The sequence below is a fragment of the Pseudorasbora parva genome, chromosome 20 (genome assembly GCF_024679245.1).
Source record: "Pseudorasbora parva isolate DD20220531a chromosome 20, ASM2467924v1, whole genome shotgun sequence".
In the NCBI taxonomy this organism is placed as follows: Eukaryota; Metazoa; Chordata; class Actinopteri; order Cypriniformes; family Gobionidae; genus Pseudorasbora; species Pseudorasbora parva.
In genome coordinates this window covers 33,899,917-33,916,169 of record NC_090191.1, presented here as the reverse complement: position 1 = coordinate 33,916,169, position 16,253 = coordinate 33,899,917, and the positions used below count along the sequence as shown (strand labels likewise).

The 16,253-nt window shown below is 38.0% G+C and overlaps 2 protein-coding genes and 1 pseudogene across 4 annotated transcripts in view; 1 reads left to right on the top strand and 2 right to left on the bottom strand.

The window, feature by feature from the left end:
* LOC137049117 (scavenger receptor cysteine-rich type 1 protein M160-like) overlaps positions 1-2,460 on the bottom strand; it is a 107,022-nt pseudogene extending 104,562 nt beyond the window's left edge.
* A 1,901-nt stretch (positions 2,461-4,361) lies between these two features.
* Positions 4,362-15,192, top strand: cracr2ab (calcium release activated channel regulator 2Ab). 2 transcript variants are annotated; one of them, XM_067426969.1, is made up of 17 exons: positions 4,362-4,579; positions 5,066-5,445; positions 5,964-6,075; positions 6,152-6,311; positions 6,391-6,537; positions 7,910-8,000; positions 8,422-8,517; positions 8,606-8,793; positions 9,342-9,413; positions 9,491-9,536; positions 10,094-10,185; positions 10,279-10,753; positions 11,013-11,151; positions 12,070-12,151; positions 12,392-12,608; positions 12,738-12,814; positions 14,022-15,192. In XM_067426969.1, exons 2-17 carry the CDS (start codon positions 5,242-5,244, stop codon positions 14,107-14,109), a joined length of 2,286 nt encoding a protein of 761 aa, XP_067283070.1. In that variant the 5' UTR covers positions 4,362-4,579; positions 5,066-5,241; the 3' UTR covers positions 14,110-15,192. The 2 variants fall into 2 exon arrangements, with proteins under 2 accessions (XP_067283070.1, XP_067283071.1); XM_067426970.1 differs by lacking the exon at positions 4,362-4,579 and having other exon boundaries at positions 5,049-5,445.
* prmt8b (protein arginine methyltransferase 8b) overlaps positions 14,508-16,253 on the bottom strand; it is a 25,746-nt gene continuing 24,000 nt past the window's right edge. For both annotated transcript variants that reach the window (XM_067426972.1, XM_067426971.1), the window contains exon 10: positions 14,508-15,646. In XM_067426972.1, the coding sequence (XP_067283073.1) occupies positions 15,563-15,646 (84 nt within the window). In that variant the 3' untranslated portion in view covers positions 14,508-15,562. The remainder of the gene's footprint in view (positions 15,647-16,253) is intronic.

Here is a 16,253-nt window from a genome sequence, read left to right as displayed (position 1 = left end):
TCATCCAGTCTCTATTGTTTTAAACCTCAGAGTTAGCAATAAGCTGTAATCATTCACTAAAAAGAACCAAATCATTAGAGTCAGTTCAGGAATCAGACTCTGAGTTTAGCGCTGTAGCTTCAGTTGTGTTGTGTTGTGTTGTGTTGTGGTTAAAGCAGTTTAGAAAGCTCTGTCAGAGTATTTCAGTATTCTGTCTACATTGGGAAAATGCACTTGTATTAGCGGTTTATGTATTTTTGTAATTATTATTGACATGTATATTTAACATGTATAAGTACATCTGATATCATCAGTCACATACATAGATTACTGAAAATGTTTAAAATATTGTCAAGTTATTTAACTTCTTATGGTTTACCTGAGCACACGACTCCTACATCCTCCTTGTGTTGACAGTCATGTTTTCCCCAGCCTGGAGAAGAGCAGTTCCACAGGGACGTCTCATTCCCCTCACACTCCACCTCATCCAGCCATATGGGTCCAGAACCAGGACCAAACCAGGCTGGTACCTGCTGGTTACTGAGGGCCACTCCACACTGCAGCTGTCTGCACACCACATGGGCATCTTTAATATCCCAGGAGTCATCACACACTGTCCCCCATGAGCCGCTGTGAAAAACCTCCAGCCTCCCTGCACAGTCTCCCCCAGAACCCACCAGCCTGATGGACCCGTGACCTGATATTCAGAGAAAGACAAACAGAGCGTCATGCACATTATTGATCACTAACAGCTAAATAACTTGTTCAGATGTTAATTTCCTCACCAAAGTTTGTGACTGACAGCTGTTGTGTGGAGCTGCAGTTGAGAGTTTGTGAAGAGCTGCAGTTCCTCAGATGAGCTTCACTCTCTGGAGAGAGTATTTATTTGTCATTCGTTATTTATCTAAAATGCATACTACATTTATTAAAATGTGTAGTTTTAATCTAAAACTCATGACTTCATCACGGTGTGAATCCCCTCACCAGAGCAGATGACTCCAACATCTCGTCTATGAGAACATTCAGCTCGACTCCATGAAGAGATGGAACATTCTGAGAGTTTTGTTTCATTCCCGTCACAATCAAACACATCAGCCCAGATTTCACCACTTCCCTCTCCAAACCAGTCTGATCCCACAACAGACACAGCAATCCCACAATCCAGCTGTCTACAGAGGACACTGGCAGCTCTCATATCCCAGCATGCATCACACACTGTGCCCCACTGACTGAAGTACTGACGCTCAACTCGACCAGAACAAGAGTCTGAGCCGTTCATCAGTCTGAGATCAGTGTAACCTGGACAAACAATTAACAACTTTTTTAAACACTATGAAACTAAGTCGAGATAATTTAGCAGCACAACAGCAGAATGTTATGTATGTAATGTTTCTAAAGAGAAGCCAAATGTTTTTACTCAACCAGAACAAATCACTCCAACATCATCGTCATGTGAACAGGTGTGCTTCTGTGAAGATAATCGTGAACAGACATGTATCTGTGACTCATTTCCTCTGCACTGAATCTCCTCTGACCAAACATGGCCTTTCCCTTTGCCAAAAGCAGCTTCTCCCAGCACCTGTACAGGAGCTCCACAGTCCAGCTGTCGACACACAACCTCTGCATCCTGCTGGTCAAAGGCAGCAGCACACACTGAACCCCATCCTTCTGTACGGAGCACCTCCACTCTCCCAGAGCACCGGTGAGACCCGTCCACAAGGCGAAGTCCTTGCTCTGAGTCTTTGATTTATAAAGACAGATAATTAAACATATTCACCTGGAACACTAGAGAAACTGTCATTAAATTTGGACATTTAGTATTTCATTAATTCACTTAATCTACACTAATTTTATCTGTAATTTTATTTTTCTTCTGTAATTTTATAATCTTCATTAAATAAAGAATGTAAATAAGATTGTCAAATCAGACTGAATAATAAAAAAAGACATTACATATTTAATTATTATACTGGTATTTACTGGATCACTTTATTATAAGAAAAATAAGGAATGAGGACAAATATAATATCATGAACAAAATAATTAAACAGACTGTCATGTTTCATCAGATTGACACTGATGCAGTTTGTCCTCACCAGCATACACAAACATTATATTTCTTGAGTGAGAATTATGAAAGAGTGATGTGAAATAAAGATGAGGAGCAGCTTACCTGAACACACGACGCCAGCATCTTGATTATGATTACAGTTCCGTGCATACTGACTGTCTGATCTGCAGTTTTTCAGTGCAGTCTCTGATCCACTACATTGTGCAAAAGCCATTGAAATCGGTCCTGATCCAGGTCCAAAGTGAGCTTCAGCTGTTGCTTTCACAGCCGTCCCACAGTCCAGCTCTCTACACACCACTGCAGCGTCAGCAATATCCCAGGCCCAATGACACACTGTTCCCCACTGACCATCACGAAGAACCTCCACTCGACCAGCACAGGGATTTCTGCCATTCATTAACCTCACACTCACACTGTCTACACACAAGAGAGAGATGGACAATTAGTAAATATACCAAACATATTATGTAAGAGTAACATCACATGTAAATGATTTCAGCTCATATTAAATAATAATGTATCTCTTTACCTACCAGAGGTGGTGAATTTAACAATATAGCACAGAAACATCAGCATCAGACAGTTCTCCATCCTTTACTTCTGCTCGACACACTCATCCACTCAGAACACAGCACAAGTTTCTCCTCGGCTCCTGAAACACACTGAAGAAACTGGCTCCTGTCAGTCCCCTAAAGAGAGAGAGACTCTCACAGCTGCCAATGACACTCACTGTTACCTTATTAGACACAACAGAGGAAATCATCAAACACAATCACTGACAAATCAGAGGAGGCATTTATGATTTTCACCATATATATCAAGAGAACATCTGCGCTGATGAGCGGGACTCCTCCTCCAGCGTGAAGAGACACTTCACTGAGGACAGACTCGTGTCAGTCATATGTCAGCGTGGAGAGAAAGTCACACTAAACTTAAAGGAGATTGATCCAGAAACACTGCAGGTTATATTCAGCATCAAAGCCTGAGTCTCACACACAAAAGTATAGTCTTGTAAGTCTGATCACTTCTTAGAACACTTGTAACTAAGTAGAAAAGTTACTAGAAGTAGAACTGTTTTTCATGAGTTATCTGAATAAATGTAACATTCTAATCAAATTGTTTCTACATAAATTATGCATCATTTGTAGATTTTACAGCTATGTTCTTTTATTCTAAAAATCATTTTTTATTACACCATAGTATAAACTATATTGTTGTTAAGATATTCAAAAGTGTTCTTATTAAATAAATTAAATTTTATTTACATAAATAATTAAACCTTAAAGTTAGAGAATAATAAAGAGCAGCAATAAACGTGAGTTTAATGTTGCACTGTTGTAATTGTCCAGCAGATGGCAGCAAAACACAAGTGTTGCGCATGAGCTTCTCATTGTGAACGGATTTCTTTTCAGGACTGTACTCAATGATTTTTCTTCACTTATTTATATTAAGAGACTTGTTTCATGTAGAGCTCTTTTCACAGCACATTAATTTTAAACTTTAGCACAAGTTGTAATAGCCTGCACAGAGAGGACATAATCACCATAGCGTGATTTTAATCACTGACAAACTTTTAAATTAGCCCTGTAATTTTCAGTATTTGGCTTTGTCTTTTCTGAGTTTAGCATGTAGGTCTACATGGTGATGCTTCATTCTGAAAAATGAAAACATTTAGCATTGTATCATTTTTTATTATTATATGCCTAAGCTGTTTCCTTCTACAAATTACTTTCAAGAAGACAGAGGCAAGAGACATGACAACATTCGAGTTCGAAGATATGTCTACGTCCTATGTTTACATAGCTACAATAAATAACTTTTTTATTATGCAAAACCCAAGTTTTTTTTTTTTTTTTTTTTGTGGCAGCGACGTCTTGCTAAATACGCAATGGTCAAAAACATCAATGTTTAGTCCTATTAATAACTGCAGAAATAATACCTTTTGTTAGATTTTTGTTTGCAAAAGGAAAATACGAAGAATCTTGAGATTCGATTAATGTTCAATCTGTACTCATATTTCTCAAATTAAAAAACACCTTCCTTGAATGTTTACATAACGTTACCCCATACCCTGCCTACAGAAACCCAGTTAAAAAGCAGGGGAGTGATAGTTTCGTGTGAACCGAGATGTTAGATAAACAATCAACATTGTTCTGGTGCCATTGATTTATTATCAACAGCGCACCTACTGTTCCTTTTAACAATAATGTTGTTCCACGTAATAGTAGGCTAACATTTATTTTCAGCATAAAAAGGTTTCACCAGTGTGTGTGCGTGCTGCTATCGTCGAGGATGCGCAGCGTTTGTGTCACCATAGAAAGAAACGCCTGTTCTGACCGCGAGATGAACATTAAAGTTCTTCCTCTTCAGTGACCGCGAACTCTTCTCGAGCGCTCCGAGCATTTCAAACCGAGTAACTGTCGCTCTTCATAAACTTCACTCATTTACTGGTTTGAATTACCGTAAATACGTTTATTTTACCAACCTTTTTTAATTTTTTTAAAATCATATAACGTTACACTTGTTCAGGTGAGCTGTATTTAATTTCTCTCGATAAGAATCGATCTGCTTGATTGCCATTTTAGTTTGAGGCTTAATTTTTCATGTAACGTTAGTTATTTAGTTTAATGTCACAAATTACACAGAGCACTAACATTTAACTATCTTTTATTGTTGAACTCTGAGGTAAATAATAGCAGCATGTGTCAATAATCTTTCTAGGCTATCTATCAGTCATGTAAAAGTTTATTTTAAATGGTTCTTGCTTAAATAATAATATTAAATACTTGATACCCCCTCATCCAAACCTTAGCAAGTTTAGTAGCTTGTGATCAAACAGGAAATGTCACCACAGAAACCTTTTCCGGTTGACATTGTGGCGGTGGGACCAGAGCATGGCTCTGGGCAGGTCTGCTTACCGATGACGTCACTAATCTGCATTTCACTTCTCAAACTCTTAACATACCAAAAGGCGAAAGGATTGTTGATGTGTGGCACTTTCTCTGGTTCTTCCAGCTGGACCAAAAGCAGGGATTCACAAGACACCAATAAATGATGTTTCCTGAATTGATCAGGATAAATCTTTGTATTGGATCTAGCTTTGGATTCCGTCCCATTTGTGCTGTCACATCTCTTGCCTACATTGCATCCTGACCTGTTTAAAGACGGTCAAGGTAAGCAGCGCTTGAATCATGTCAGCGATCGGACACATTCGAGACACACAGGTCACTAGCAGTGGCTCAGACCAGGATGAGAAGCAGCCGAAGCCGCAGCCAAGGAAAAGTGTGAAGAAGAGCGCAGGATGGGGACACATTGCTATTTTGGACAAAGTAGAGGATTTCTTCAAGATCTGTGATAGTGAAAAAAGAGGCTTCATCACACGCACTGATATGAGGGTAAAGTGGGGGGTTCTTCACCCATTTTTAATCTTTCATTATTGTAATTTTATTTATTTTTTACTGCTGCCATGACTTCGGTATTACTATTTAACCCTGTTTCTAAATGGTCTTTTTTTATTCTTACATACTAATAGTGCATATGTTGCTGTTACGCTTCACGGCAAGAGAAGAGGATCAGAGGACATAAATTGTAGGAGTCTTACTTGTATTTATAAAAAAAGAAAGCAGAGAAGATAAGCCAAAACACAGGAATAGAAAAACAAACCACTAAGTTTTTGAGTTTTCACTTTAACTCAAAGATAACACTGAGCTGAAGCAAACTGAAGGCTTTAATACACAGGCTAATTGAGGAACCAAACAAGACACAGGGGAACATAATCAATTAACCGATTAGTAACCATAGTAACAAAGGACATTGCCAGAAACCAAGAAAAATAGTGTTGATGTAATTTTCCCATCCTTTTCTTTAGTATTCAATCGGAGTCATTCGTACACCATCATTTTGTCTTTCTTAGAAGCTACACAAAGAATTGCCACTCACTGCTGACGAACTCGAGAACGTTTTTGACTCGCTAGACCTTGACAAAAATGGATACCTAACGCTGGGAGAGTTTTCCTCCGGATTCAGTGAGTTTATGATCAGTCAAGAGATGCTCTTCTGAAATTGTATGTTATTCGGTACATATCTGTAACTGTTTTCCAGGTACCTTTCTTCATGGACGGAGAGCCTCCATGACAGAGGAACAAATGAATACACCTTCTCAGAGCTCAGGGGATGAAGAGGTGTCAGGAAACGAGGATGATGAAGAGAGACATTTCAACGCGTTGATGGAGAGCTTGGGTGCTAGCAATATGTTTGAGGAGTCAGTACTGATTTACAGTTAGCATAAAAACATTAGCTTTATATTGCTACAAGCAGTAACAGTTCTCTCTTTAATTCAGCCCGAGTGATGTCCGTAGCCTGTGGGCTCAGCTCAGGAAGGATGAGCCTCACCTGTTGTCCAACTTTGAAGAGTTCCTGGCCCGTGTCACATATCAAATCAAAGAGGCACAACAAGAGAGGAAGGAGATGGAGAGCGCATTCAGAAGGTGACATGCTGATTCTCTATACAACATGAAATGAGAGGGAATTTAGAGCAGAACCATCTAAAGTCGCCCATGTTTAAGAGCCAATAATCTGCTTTATTTCACCCAAAAATGAAAATGCTCTCATAATTTACTCACCGCCCAGGTGTATATGACATTTTTAGGGCCCTGGGCGCCTCACGTTTTAACTGCCTGCTGTGCCTCACAGTTTTCAAGGAGTGCTCCAAGTGCATGAAGTTGAAAAAAAAAATCAACTCTTGAGCAGAAAAGCGCCCAACGTCATCGCGTTTATTCTCTGTTGTCCAATCGAATGAATGGAAAGGCGGGCCTTCCGTTGTGTTGACCGCTACCTTGATTTGACTGACAAGACTGCTGATTCGGGGGTTGCCTAGTTTTTTTTTTATTTTAAACGCAGCGCACTGCTCTTTTCTAAATTAAAAAACGTCAACCAAAAACCAGTGCGTCTCGCGTTTTCGACCATGAAAACCGCGTTCTGTGTGATCGGCACCTTAATAAATGCCTTCTGAAGTGAATCGATGGGTTTTTGTTAGAAAAATATCCATATCTGACACTATATATCTAGCTTCCGGCAGACCGCCTTCCATATTCAACTTACTAAAAAAGTGTAGCGCATCTCGCAATTCAAAATGCTTGCGCTAAGTACGGAAGCTAGATATTTGACTTTATAACATGTTAAATGTGTATATTTTTCTTACACAAACACATTGTTTCTCTTCAGAAGGCCTTTATAAACTCCCAGGAGCTGCGTGGAGTACTTTTATAATAGATGGATGCACCTTTTTGGTCTTCAAATTTTGGACTACCATTTACTGCCATTATAATTCTTGGAAGAGCCAGGACATATTTTTAATATAAAACTCTGATTGTATTCATCTGAAAGAAGGCTGTCATATACACCTAGGATGGCTTGAGAGTGAGTAAATCATGGAATAATTTTTATTTTCTATCCCTTTAATTTCCTCCATGTTACTTGTGAATAATCCCTGTTTAGAGGCTTAATGTAATTCTCTATAGAATGCCGTTTTATCCATGTCCAGTGACCACCAAGCTTAGGAGTTAACCAGGTTTTTACAGTCCATACTTTTGGTGGGAATAAAATGTATTTTGATCCAATCTAGGTCAGAATGATGTGGTTGGCAACACGCATTGTTTGAAGATACACATACACACTCTTAGAAATCTTATGATCCGTTAATAATTACCTAACTGGATTTGCAGGTCTGAGCCAGTGTTTTGGAATGTCAATACTGGGAATTTGGGATATTATGTGAAAGACTTGTTTGTGTCATATCTTTGCCTTTTGATTTTATTTAAAATCATGCTTTAACATTTGAACGGCATTGTCATTGAACAGGAAAACAGTCACACATGACACTGAAATTCGCAGATTATATGAGGAAATGGAGCAACAGATCATTAATGAAAAAGATCAAGCAATTATGAAGGTAAAAACATTCCTGTTGCATGTGTTTTCACTCAGTTAAGAAGTTTGGGACCAGTAAGATGTTTTTAAGAGAGAAAGTAATATATTTGTTCTGTAAGGATGCATTAAATTGAGCGAATGTGTCCGTAAAGATATCCATTCTTCAAAGAAACTTGCTAAAATGTATAAGTTTCCACAAAAATATTAGCAGCAACAGTCATTTAGCATCAAAACAACCTATTAGAATGATTTCTGAAGGATCATGTGACACTGCAGATTGTAATGGCTGTTGAAAATTCAGCTTTGCCATGGATTTTTAAATATATTTAAATAAATATTAGTTATTTTGAATTGTAATAGGCCTAATATTAAAATTGATATATTATATTCGATATAGTATATTTCTATAACTGTTATAGAAATATGTTAATTGTCTCTTCCAGGACTCTGAAAGTTTTCAGTTGCGCAGTCAGGACCTACAGCAGCGGCTCCGTGGTAAAGAACAGGATTTGGAGCAGCTTTTCCAAAAACAAAGGAGGGTGAGTGCCACAAAGGAACAGGCATAATCAAATCTTTTGTGCAACTCTCACCTTTTTCAGCTCACACCTTTGTATATCATTTTTTCAGTTAGAGCGACAATGTCGTGACCTTCATAGCGAACACCAGGAGAGTCGACTGGAGAACGTTAAACTCAAAATCACCAATGAGGAGCTGTCTCGTGAACTTGAGCAGACCTGCCAAGAGCTGGTGTTGGCTCAGGAGCAATTGGGCATTCTTCAGGAGCAGGCCTCTCGACTACAGCAGGAAAGAGAGATGTCAGTCTGAGCATTTATTACACACACACACACAGCAATCACACCAGTGTCTTTGGGTCTCTCATACTAGTGTTGTAGTACTCGAGATCGGTCTTGGTCTCGAGACCACTTTTTAAAGGTCTTGGTCTCGTCTCGGTATCGACCGCATTTTTACTCGGTCTCGTCTCGGGCGAAGATGACTCTGGATTTTTTCTCAAGACCGGTCAAGACCACAGCTGAGGGCATGTAAAGAGCAGAGAACTCCACCCCGCGCGGACTCTCTCTGTCTTCAATATAAGCACCTTCTTAGCTCTCTCTCATACTTCACATATTAATCTAAATCAAAAGTTCAGAAGACCGAATCCATGTTGAACGTTGCCCATTCGGACAATTGTTTTGAATTACCGCTCGGTGTGAATTGCGCTAAAAAACGTTGATCTTCTCTGACCAGCTAAACAACTGACATAAATAATACACAGGAAACAATTACTATACAGTTATGAAGTGTTTTCTCACTTCAATGGATGGATGACAAATCTCATACAAACTAATACTTTTTACCCTCACAGGGAGATGTACAGAATCACAGAAGGCTTGCAGAGAGAAAAACAGAGCTTGATGAAACAGTTAGATCTACTCAGGTGAGCTTTGGTACATCCTCACATATGCTGTAGACAAAGACAAATAACAAAAATCAAATGAAGTGTTTTTCTTTCAGAGAAATGAATAAACATCTACGAGATGAGCGAGACATTAGCTTTCTGGTAAGATTACCAATTAGTTTTTTGTTTGTTTGTTTTTTAAATATTTTTTTTAAATAAGTTTGTTTTGTTTGTTTTTTAATTCACTTAACATTTATTTAATTTAAATGAATGTAAATGTTATTTATATAATTATGCCTACACATGAAATTATCTATGAAAACCAAAATTACTTTTAATATAATTTGTATGTATGAGTTTGTGTCAGTTAACTTTTTATTTTATTTCAATTTAAATTTTAGTTTTAGTTAACAAAAATACTGATTTATGTTTATAATAAAACATTTTTTATCTTAAACATAGACACTAGAAATGTATTTTATAAGTTGTGTGTGTGCATATATATTATTTTATTTCATTGTTTATATTTTATTTTAATTTATTGGAAGACATTTATTGGTCACAAAATAATACCCATATTTATTTTTTGAGTTTTTTCATAGTTTTGATGATTTTATCAAATGTGGAAAATATTAATGATTATACATGAGTGGGTGTGTTCAAACGTTTGAGTAATAAGAGCAATTAAAAACAGAATATCTCATTGTAATTTACAACAGAAACGCAGCAATTCAATGAAGAAATCCTCACGTAAAAACAGACTGAGCACAGCCTCAGTAAAATACACAGAGAGGAAACCATCTGTCAAAAGGTGAGAAATCTTACAATATATTCTCTGTGAATACCTTTGTATATGATGTAGTGGCATGGAAACATTTACTCTCCCCTCTCTCTGTCATTTCAGAGAAGTTGATGAGAAGGAAGTGACTCAGCGCTCTAACAGGAAGACCACTTCTTTAGAAAACGGTCTGTGCTTACCCTTCACCACAGGGGATGATGGGAGACCGGAGGTGGATGATCAGAAGGTGGCTGGGGGCTCGGAAGGTGCAAATGTTGGGGTGGATGTGGAGGATGCGCCACTGGATGGTTGGCCTCTACGCAGAGTCATATCCATCGAGGAGGACCACCTCCCCCACCTGCTGCAAGGAGACCCTCACCTTCTTCTGCATCAGTTAAGTGAGGAAGAAGAAGAGCAGGCTAGAGAAGAAGGTCAGGGGGATCTAGAGACGAGCTCCCTCTACCCGTCCAATGCGTCTCTAGGCTCTGCTGACTCTCCACCACCAGTCAGGGTGAAGAAGCCGTCTAAGAAGAAATGGATCAGAGTAAACATGCCCTCATCTGCACGGGGTCAGCCTGTCGGAAAGGAGACGCTCCAGCAGGTAAGTGACGGGGACATGTCATAGTGTACCTAATTTCAAATGCATTACATATTAAAATCTTAAAGGTACAGTAACAAATTAATTCAGAGAATGAAAAATTGTCAGTGCAAGAGACTTTAAATAACATATGTGGACTTTAAGACTATGGCCCATTTAAAATGTAGTATTTTTTATTTTATTTTTTACCATGTGCACTTTTCAACACAACCTGCTTTTAGCTTTACTTTAATGATGTCACTGCATGTATTTTTGGCTACAGGGTCCTGCAGAAGTTGCTGCGGCATCCCCTCAGCGCCTCTTTAAGGTCATTCTGGTGGGAAATTCCAGTGTTGGCAAAACTGCACTGTTGAGACGCTTCTGTGATGGACAGTTTCATTCTGCCACCTCAGCCACTGTGGGTAAGATGCTCCGTGTGCACTTTACTGTCCGTATTTTAAGCGCATGGTCTAAAGCGCACGATGCGAGTGCTATTTAAACAACATGGTGCTGGGCGTGAAAACGATACCTGCGTCAAGCTGAAACTAGCAAAAATTCTGCCAGGTGTATGATAGGTCCCTACAATTTGACTTTGCTCAAGTTGATGAATGGACAGGTCAGTTCAAGTAGGATTACCAAATTACTGCAATGAGGGATTTTTAGTAAATCAAATTGGTTACCTTTTACTGGAGTTTACCTTATTTAATCAGAAGGGTGGATTACTATGGCCCTTGAAACTGATTTACCAAAATTCACAACATTTGACATAAAAAAATCTGTGCATTATTATTATTGCTGGTATTACTCCTTAAAGGTGTTTGAGTGTGTTGTCTGAATGTGTATGTGAGTGGTAGCAGAAACCTACTATGCTATATCAGATGGATTTCTCAAAGTAGGCTAGGCAACATCACATGAAAGGGCTTGGGAAGTCACATTCCCTGCATTTAAACACTGCACATTGCGCAACAGATTATGTCAAACACCATCAATTCACTTTGTTCAAAGTTTCTAGCCTTTCACCCCTGGACTATAGTGACCCATAAACAATCTGGACACTTTAGTAGCTTTCAAAGTAAAAGTTCATTTTTAGAGAATGTTATTTTATTTCTTAGAATAAATATGACTTAGTTCGATATTTAGCTTTTATAATACTTTATAAATGACAATAATAGGCATGTGGCTAAAGTGTTCAAAACACTTGTATAATCCACACATAAATATTACTTAACAACACCCTCTAGTGGCCATTATCCCTCACTGCTGCAGTAATGGCTTTTGTCTGTTTTGATTTTCATAAAGGTACATGTTTTCAGCAGTATTTTTTGTGTTGTGCTCTACAGGCATTGACTACAGTGTGCGGACACTGAATTTGGGGGACAGCCACGTTGCTCTTCAGCTATGGGACACTGCAGGCCAAGAAAGGTGAGCCCCTGATACCTGCATACAGGATAGTATCATTATTATATTCTTATTTAGGACATATACATTCAGTTTCAGTTTGTAAGCTTCCTTTCCGTTCCCCTGTCTGTGCTGTTATCTATTAAGCATCTCTAAAAAGCTTGCTGTGTAGAGCAATCTGTTGCGCAACCAAAACATGAACTCATTTGTCACTGATGATAAACGTCCAGCATGAAAAAAATGCAATGTCACTGTGCCCTGCAGGTATCGCAGCATTACCAAGCAGTTTTTCCGTAAGGCAGATGGCGTGGTGGTCATCTACGACATCACAATGGAGGACAGTTTCAGATCAGTCCGCCCCTGGCTGAACAGCATACAGGAGGCGGTAGGCGACCCTATACCCGTCATGCTCCTTGGCAACAAATCAGACCAGGAGAATGAGCGAGAAGTGCAGACAAAGGAAGCTGATATTCTAGCAGAGGTGTGCTCTTGAGGTCTCTCATACGTGCTGTATATTCTACAGCATTTACAGAAGTTAATATGCTTTACTTTCACAAGTCTACATCACTATATCCAAATCATATGCACAGATTTTGGTTATATTTGGTAGGAAACAAACATGATGTTCTACGAGTGCAGTGCCTATACTGGAGCTAATGTTTTGGAGGCCATGATACATCTGGCTAGGTAAGAACTAAAAAGCACACATGAATACAATGTTACCAAAGACTGTCGTATCACTGTGAGTTTAGATGTAATCTTTGTAACACCTCAGCCAGGGCTGCAACCCACAAAAAAGATATATATATATAAACAACTGTGAGACAGCAAATATCACATGTCGAACAGAAAGCTTGTGGTTTTCTTTTTATCTTCAAGATGCAATCATCATGATACCCTTCTCTACATCAGTTGTACTTTTATTCCAGACTGTGTAAACCTTGTGTAGTTGATTTACTTTGAAAGTCCCAGTAGGCTGCATCCAGTATCACATGCTCTCTGAGTAGGTACTTATTTTGTGCGTGAATTTGGACATACTATTCCCTTCACATATCTTTTCACCTACTATATAGTAGTAGGGAATTATGCAATTTTGGATTCCTCTGAGAATGCCGCTGCCATCTTGAAGTGCCTTCAACTATGTGAAGAGGACGAGGGAAAATTTATTTGGACAGACCCTCGACCCCTTGATTTTGACAGAGGGAGCAAGTCTACTCGTATGTACACTTCAGGCAGATCCATAGACCAAAATGAAACACGATTAATTCAACAGCAGCTCACACTTAATTTACCCACATGTGATCAAGAGCATTTAATTTAAACCCATTACAATGGTTACACCAGTAGTGGGCAATGATGTGCATTCAACGGTGTAAAGTCTAAAAATAGATCAATCTAAAACCATTTTTGATTCAGCCATTTTCCCACAAAAGAAGTTAATTCAGCATTGTGAAACCTCTGCTTAATTGACATCCATTCAAAAATCCTTCCCTGCATACCACAGGATTGGGCTATTTTTTATTTTATTTTTGCAAACCTTGTGTGCTTGCCCTAAAGTTTATCTCAGTAACCCCACTATAATCACACTTGGAGTTGTCAAATAAATTAAACATGGGGAAAAAATATGCTTGTAAAGCATTGTAAAGTTTTTTTTTTTTACAACTGAAAAATATTTAAAGAAAATTAAATGTTATAAATATATTATTTAAAAATATATTTTTAAAATGTTTTATTTGATTCTGTAACTGCAACTTTGATATTTATGTATGTATTATTTTATAAGCATTTCAGTGAACACAATTTGTTCTTCATTATTACTATTATTTATTTTTATGTTATAATTAATATTTTTTTTTCTCTATAAGTATTTTAATGAACACTGATATGTTTGTAGAGTCCTGAGGGAACAGGAGGACAGAGTATGGGTGAACACGGTCAGACTAGTGGATCAACCATTGAAGAAGAAATCCTGCTGCAAGTGACCACACACATATACACACACTCTTGGGTGGAATCACTGTGCGCTTTATGTATAACCATCAAAAAATGTAAATAATTTACTATAGGCTAAAAGAGATCTAATTCACTTCTAGCTGAATCGTAAATGAATAGTGTAAGATGTAAGAGATTTTTCATGTCCATTTGTCAAAGAGCATTGTGTATCCGTGCTCGGCTGATGTGTGTTGTAGTCACAGGACAGTTTTTCACACCTCATTTAAAATCATATTTGTACATATTCTATGTGTTAACAATACCAACTGTCGATCACGATTCACGTTCTATTTTAAATGGAGAAAATATGTTCAGTCAAGCTGCATGTGACAAATGTAGTTGACCACATATAACCAGGTGAGTAAGAACAGTCATTTAGGAAAAAATGTGATTGTTACTTCCCATTTATTTAGCATTACAGTAGCCTCATTAAATCCACCTTAAGTACTAGCATCATGAAACCTACATTTCAAAATGGCCAGTAAAACCTCTCTACTAGAACAAGAAGTGTTTTCAGTAGCCGTTTGCAGAGGCAGTTCAGTTGATGACAACATCAATAAGCACTAAAAAATTCAAGATGTTATCGAGGGAAGAACAGTGGCTGGAGTCATTGTCGAACATGTCGTGCTCCTTTTGTTGCCTTCATCTGAACTGCTCTGTGACCATCTTGATTTACACAAAGGAGCAAACAGGTGGTTCAAACAGGTTGTGTGTGTGTGTGTGTGTGTGTGTGTGTGTGTGTGTGTGTGTGTGTGTGTGTGTGTGTGTGTGTGTGTGTGTGTGTGTGTGTGTGTGTGTGTGTGTGTGTGATGATGATGATCTGACATTTAGACAAGAACTTGAAATCAAAAATATTCTTAAGTTAAAACTGTCACATTAAGTTTCTCTAAAATAACAAAACTTGTGTTCAATGAGAATGATTTGAAATCGTTTAGCTGCTCTTAGAGGTTCTTTAGAAAAATCTTAGTGAAACCTGAATGAATTCAAATAAAAGCAGAGGCAGAAAACATGCCAGTGTTCACTATATTAAACAACTCAACACTAACCCAATAAATAGAACACAATAAAATGCACTTGAACATAAGCAAAACTCTTCATTTATGCATCCAAACCGAAGCCTTTGTTCTATGAGGCATTGTACGATTTCACATTGATACTGTTCATAAACGCTTTTCTATCTTATAAGGTTAAATAAACACAAGCTTTGACATTCTCAGACATGTTAACAGTTACATTCAGAGTGATGTTTTCACAGTCTATTCTTTATGTGACACGTGATGACACTATTGCTTTAAGTGCTGGACTCGCACTGATGACATCACTGAAGGGTCCTGCGGTTCGGCAGCCTCTCTTAACCAGACAGAGGCAGAGGAGAGACACAGTCCATCTCTCCGCCGAATCTCCCTGGGAAACGGTGCCCAGACTCAAGATGCCGATCGAGGTTTACCGCATCTTGTAGTCATGGGAGATGGCTGCGTCACAGAGCTGCCCTTTGAAATCCAGCTCAAAGGTGAAGTCCAAGTCACGCTGAAAGAAATCAAGTTCTTTTTTGTCATGTCATTTTTTTTTTTTTTTATCTACCTCGTACTTGTTTATAAACCAGTGGTTTTCAACAAGGGGGGAAGAACCACTAGAGGGCACACTTTCAAGGTGGCTTGTGATTTAAAAGAAGACAAAGCAAGCTTAAAATAAGCTAAACATTTGTGAAGTTTTTTTTTAACACACTTCCAATGTGGCTTACTTTGACAAAGCTATAGCTAACAGCTCATATGTAAAAAAATAAAAAATAAATGTGAGAGGTTTATGTGAGAGGTTTTTTTTTTTAGCAGACCTGAGAAAGTCAAAAGGGAACATTTTGTAATATTTTTCTAGTAATGTCAAGCACTAATATATATTTAATTGGGTAGAAATTGCTATTTGTGAGTAATACAGGTACATAATTCTAAAAACTTTGATTTAAAAAAAATTAATAAAACAAAAACTAGGAAAGTTCACTGGTAAAAAGTAAAACCTGGATAACATTTAGTTATTGAAAATCAAGAATTCTGGAATTGAATTATTTTATTTGTTGTAATATATTGCTGCTGGTGCTGTCAAATCAAATAATCACAATTAATCTCAACTAACACAAATT

What these genes read in the sequence shown, in the direction of transcription:
- cracr2ab (XM_067426969.1), top strand. Translation starts at nt 5,242, where the DNA reads ATGTCAGCGATCGGACACATTCGAGACACACAGGTCACTAGCAGTGGC. An exon ending in TTTTCCAAAAACAAAGGAGG is followed by an intron (nt 8,518 to 8,605) that starts GTGAGTGCCACA and finishes TCATTTTTTCAG; the next exon opens with TTAGAGCGACAATGTCGTGA. An exon ending in CTACAGCAGGAAAGAGAGAT is followed by an intron (nt 8,794 to 9,341) that starts GTCAGTCTGAGC and finishes TTACCCTCACAG; the next exon opens with GGAGATGTACAGAATCACAG.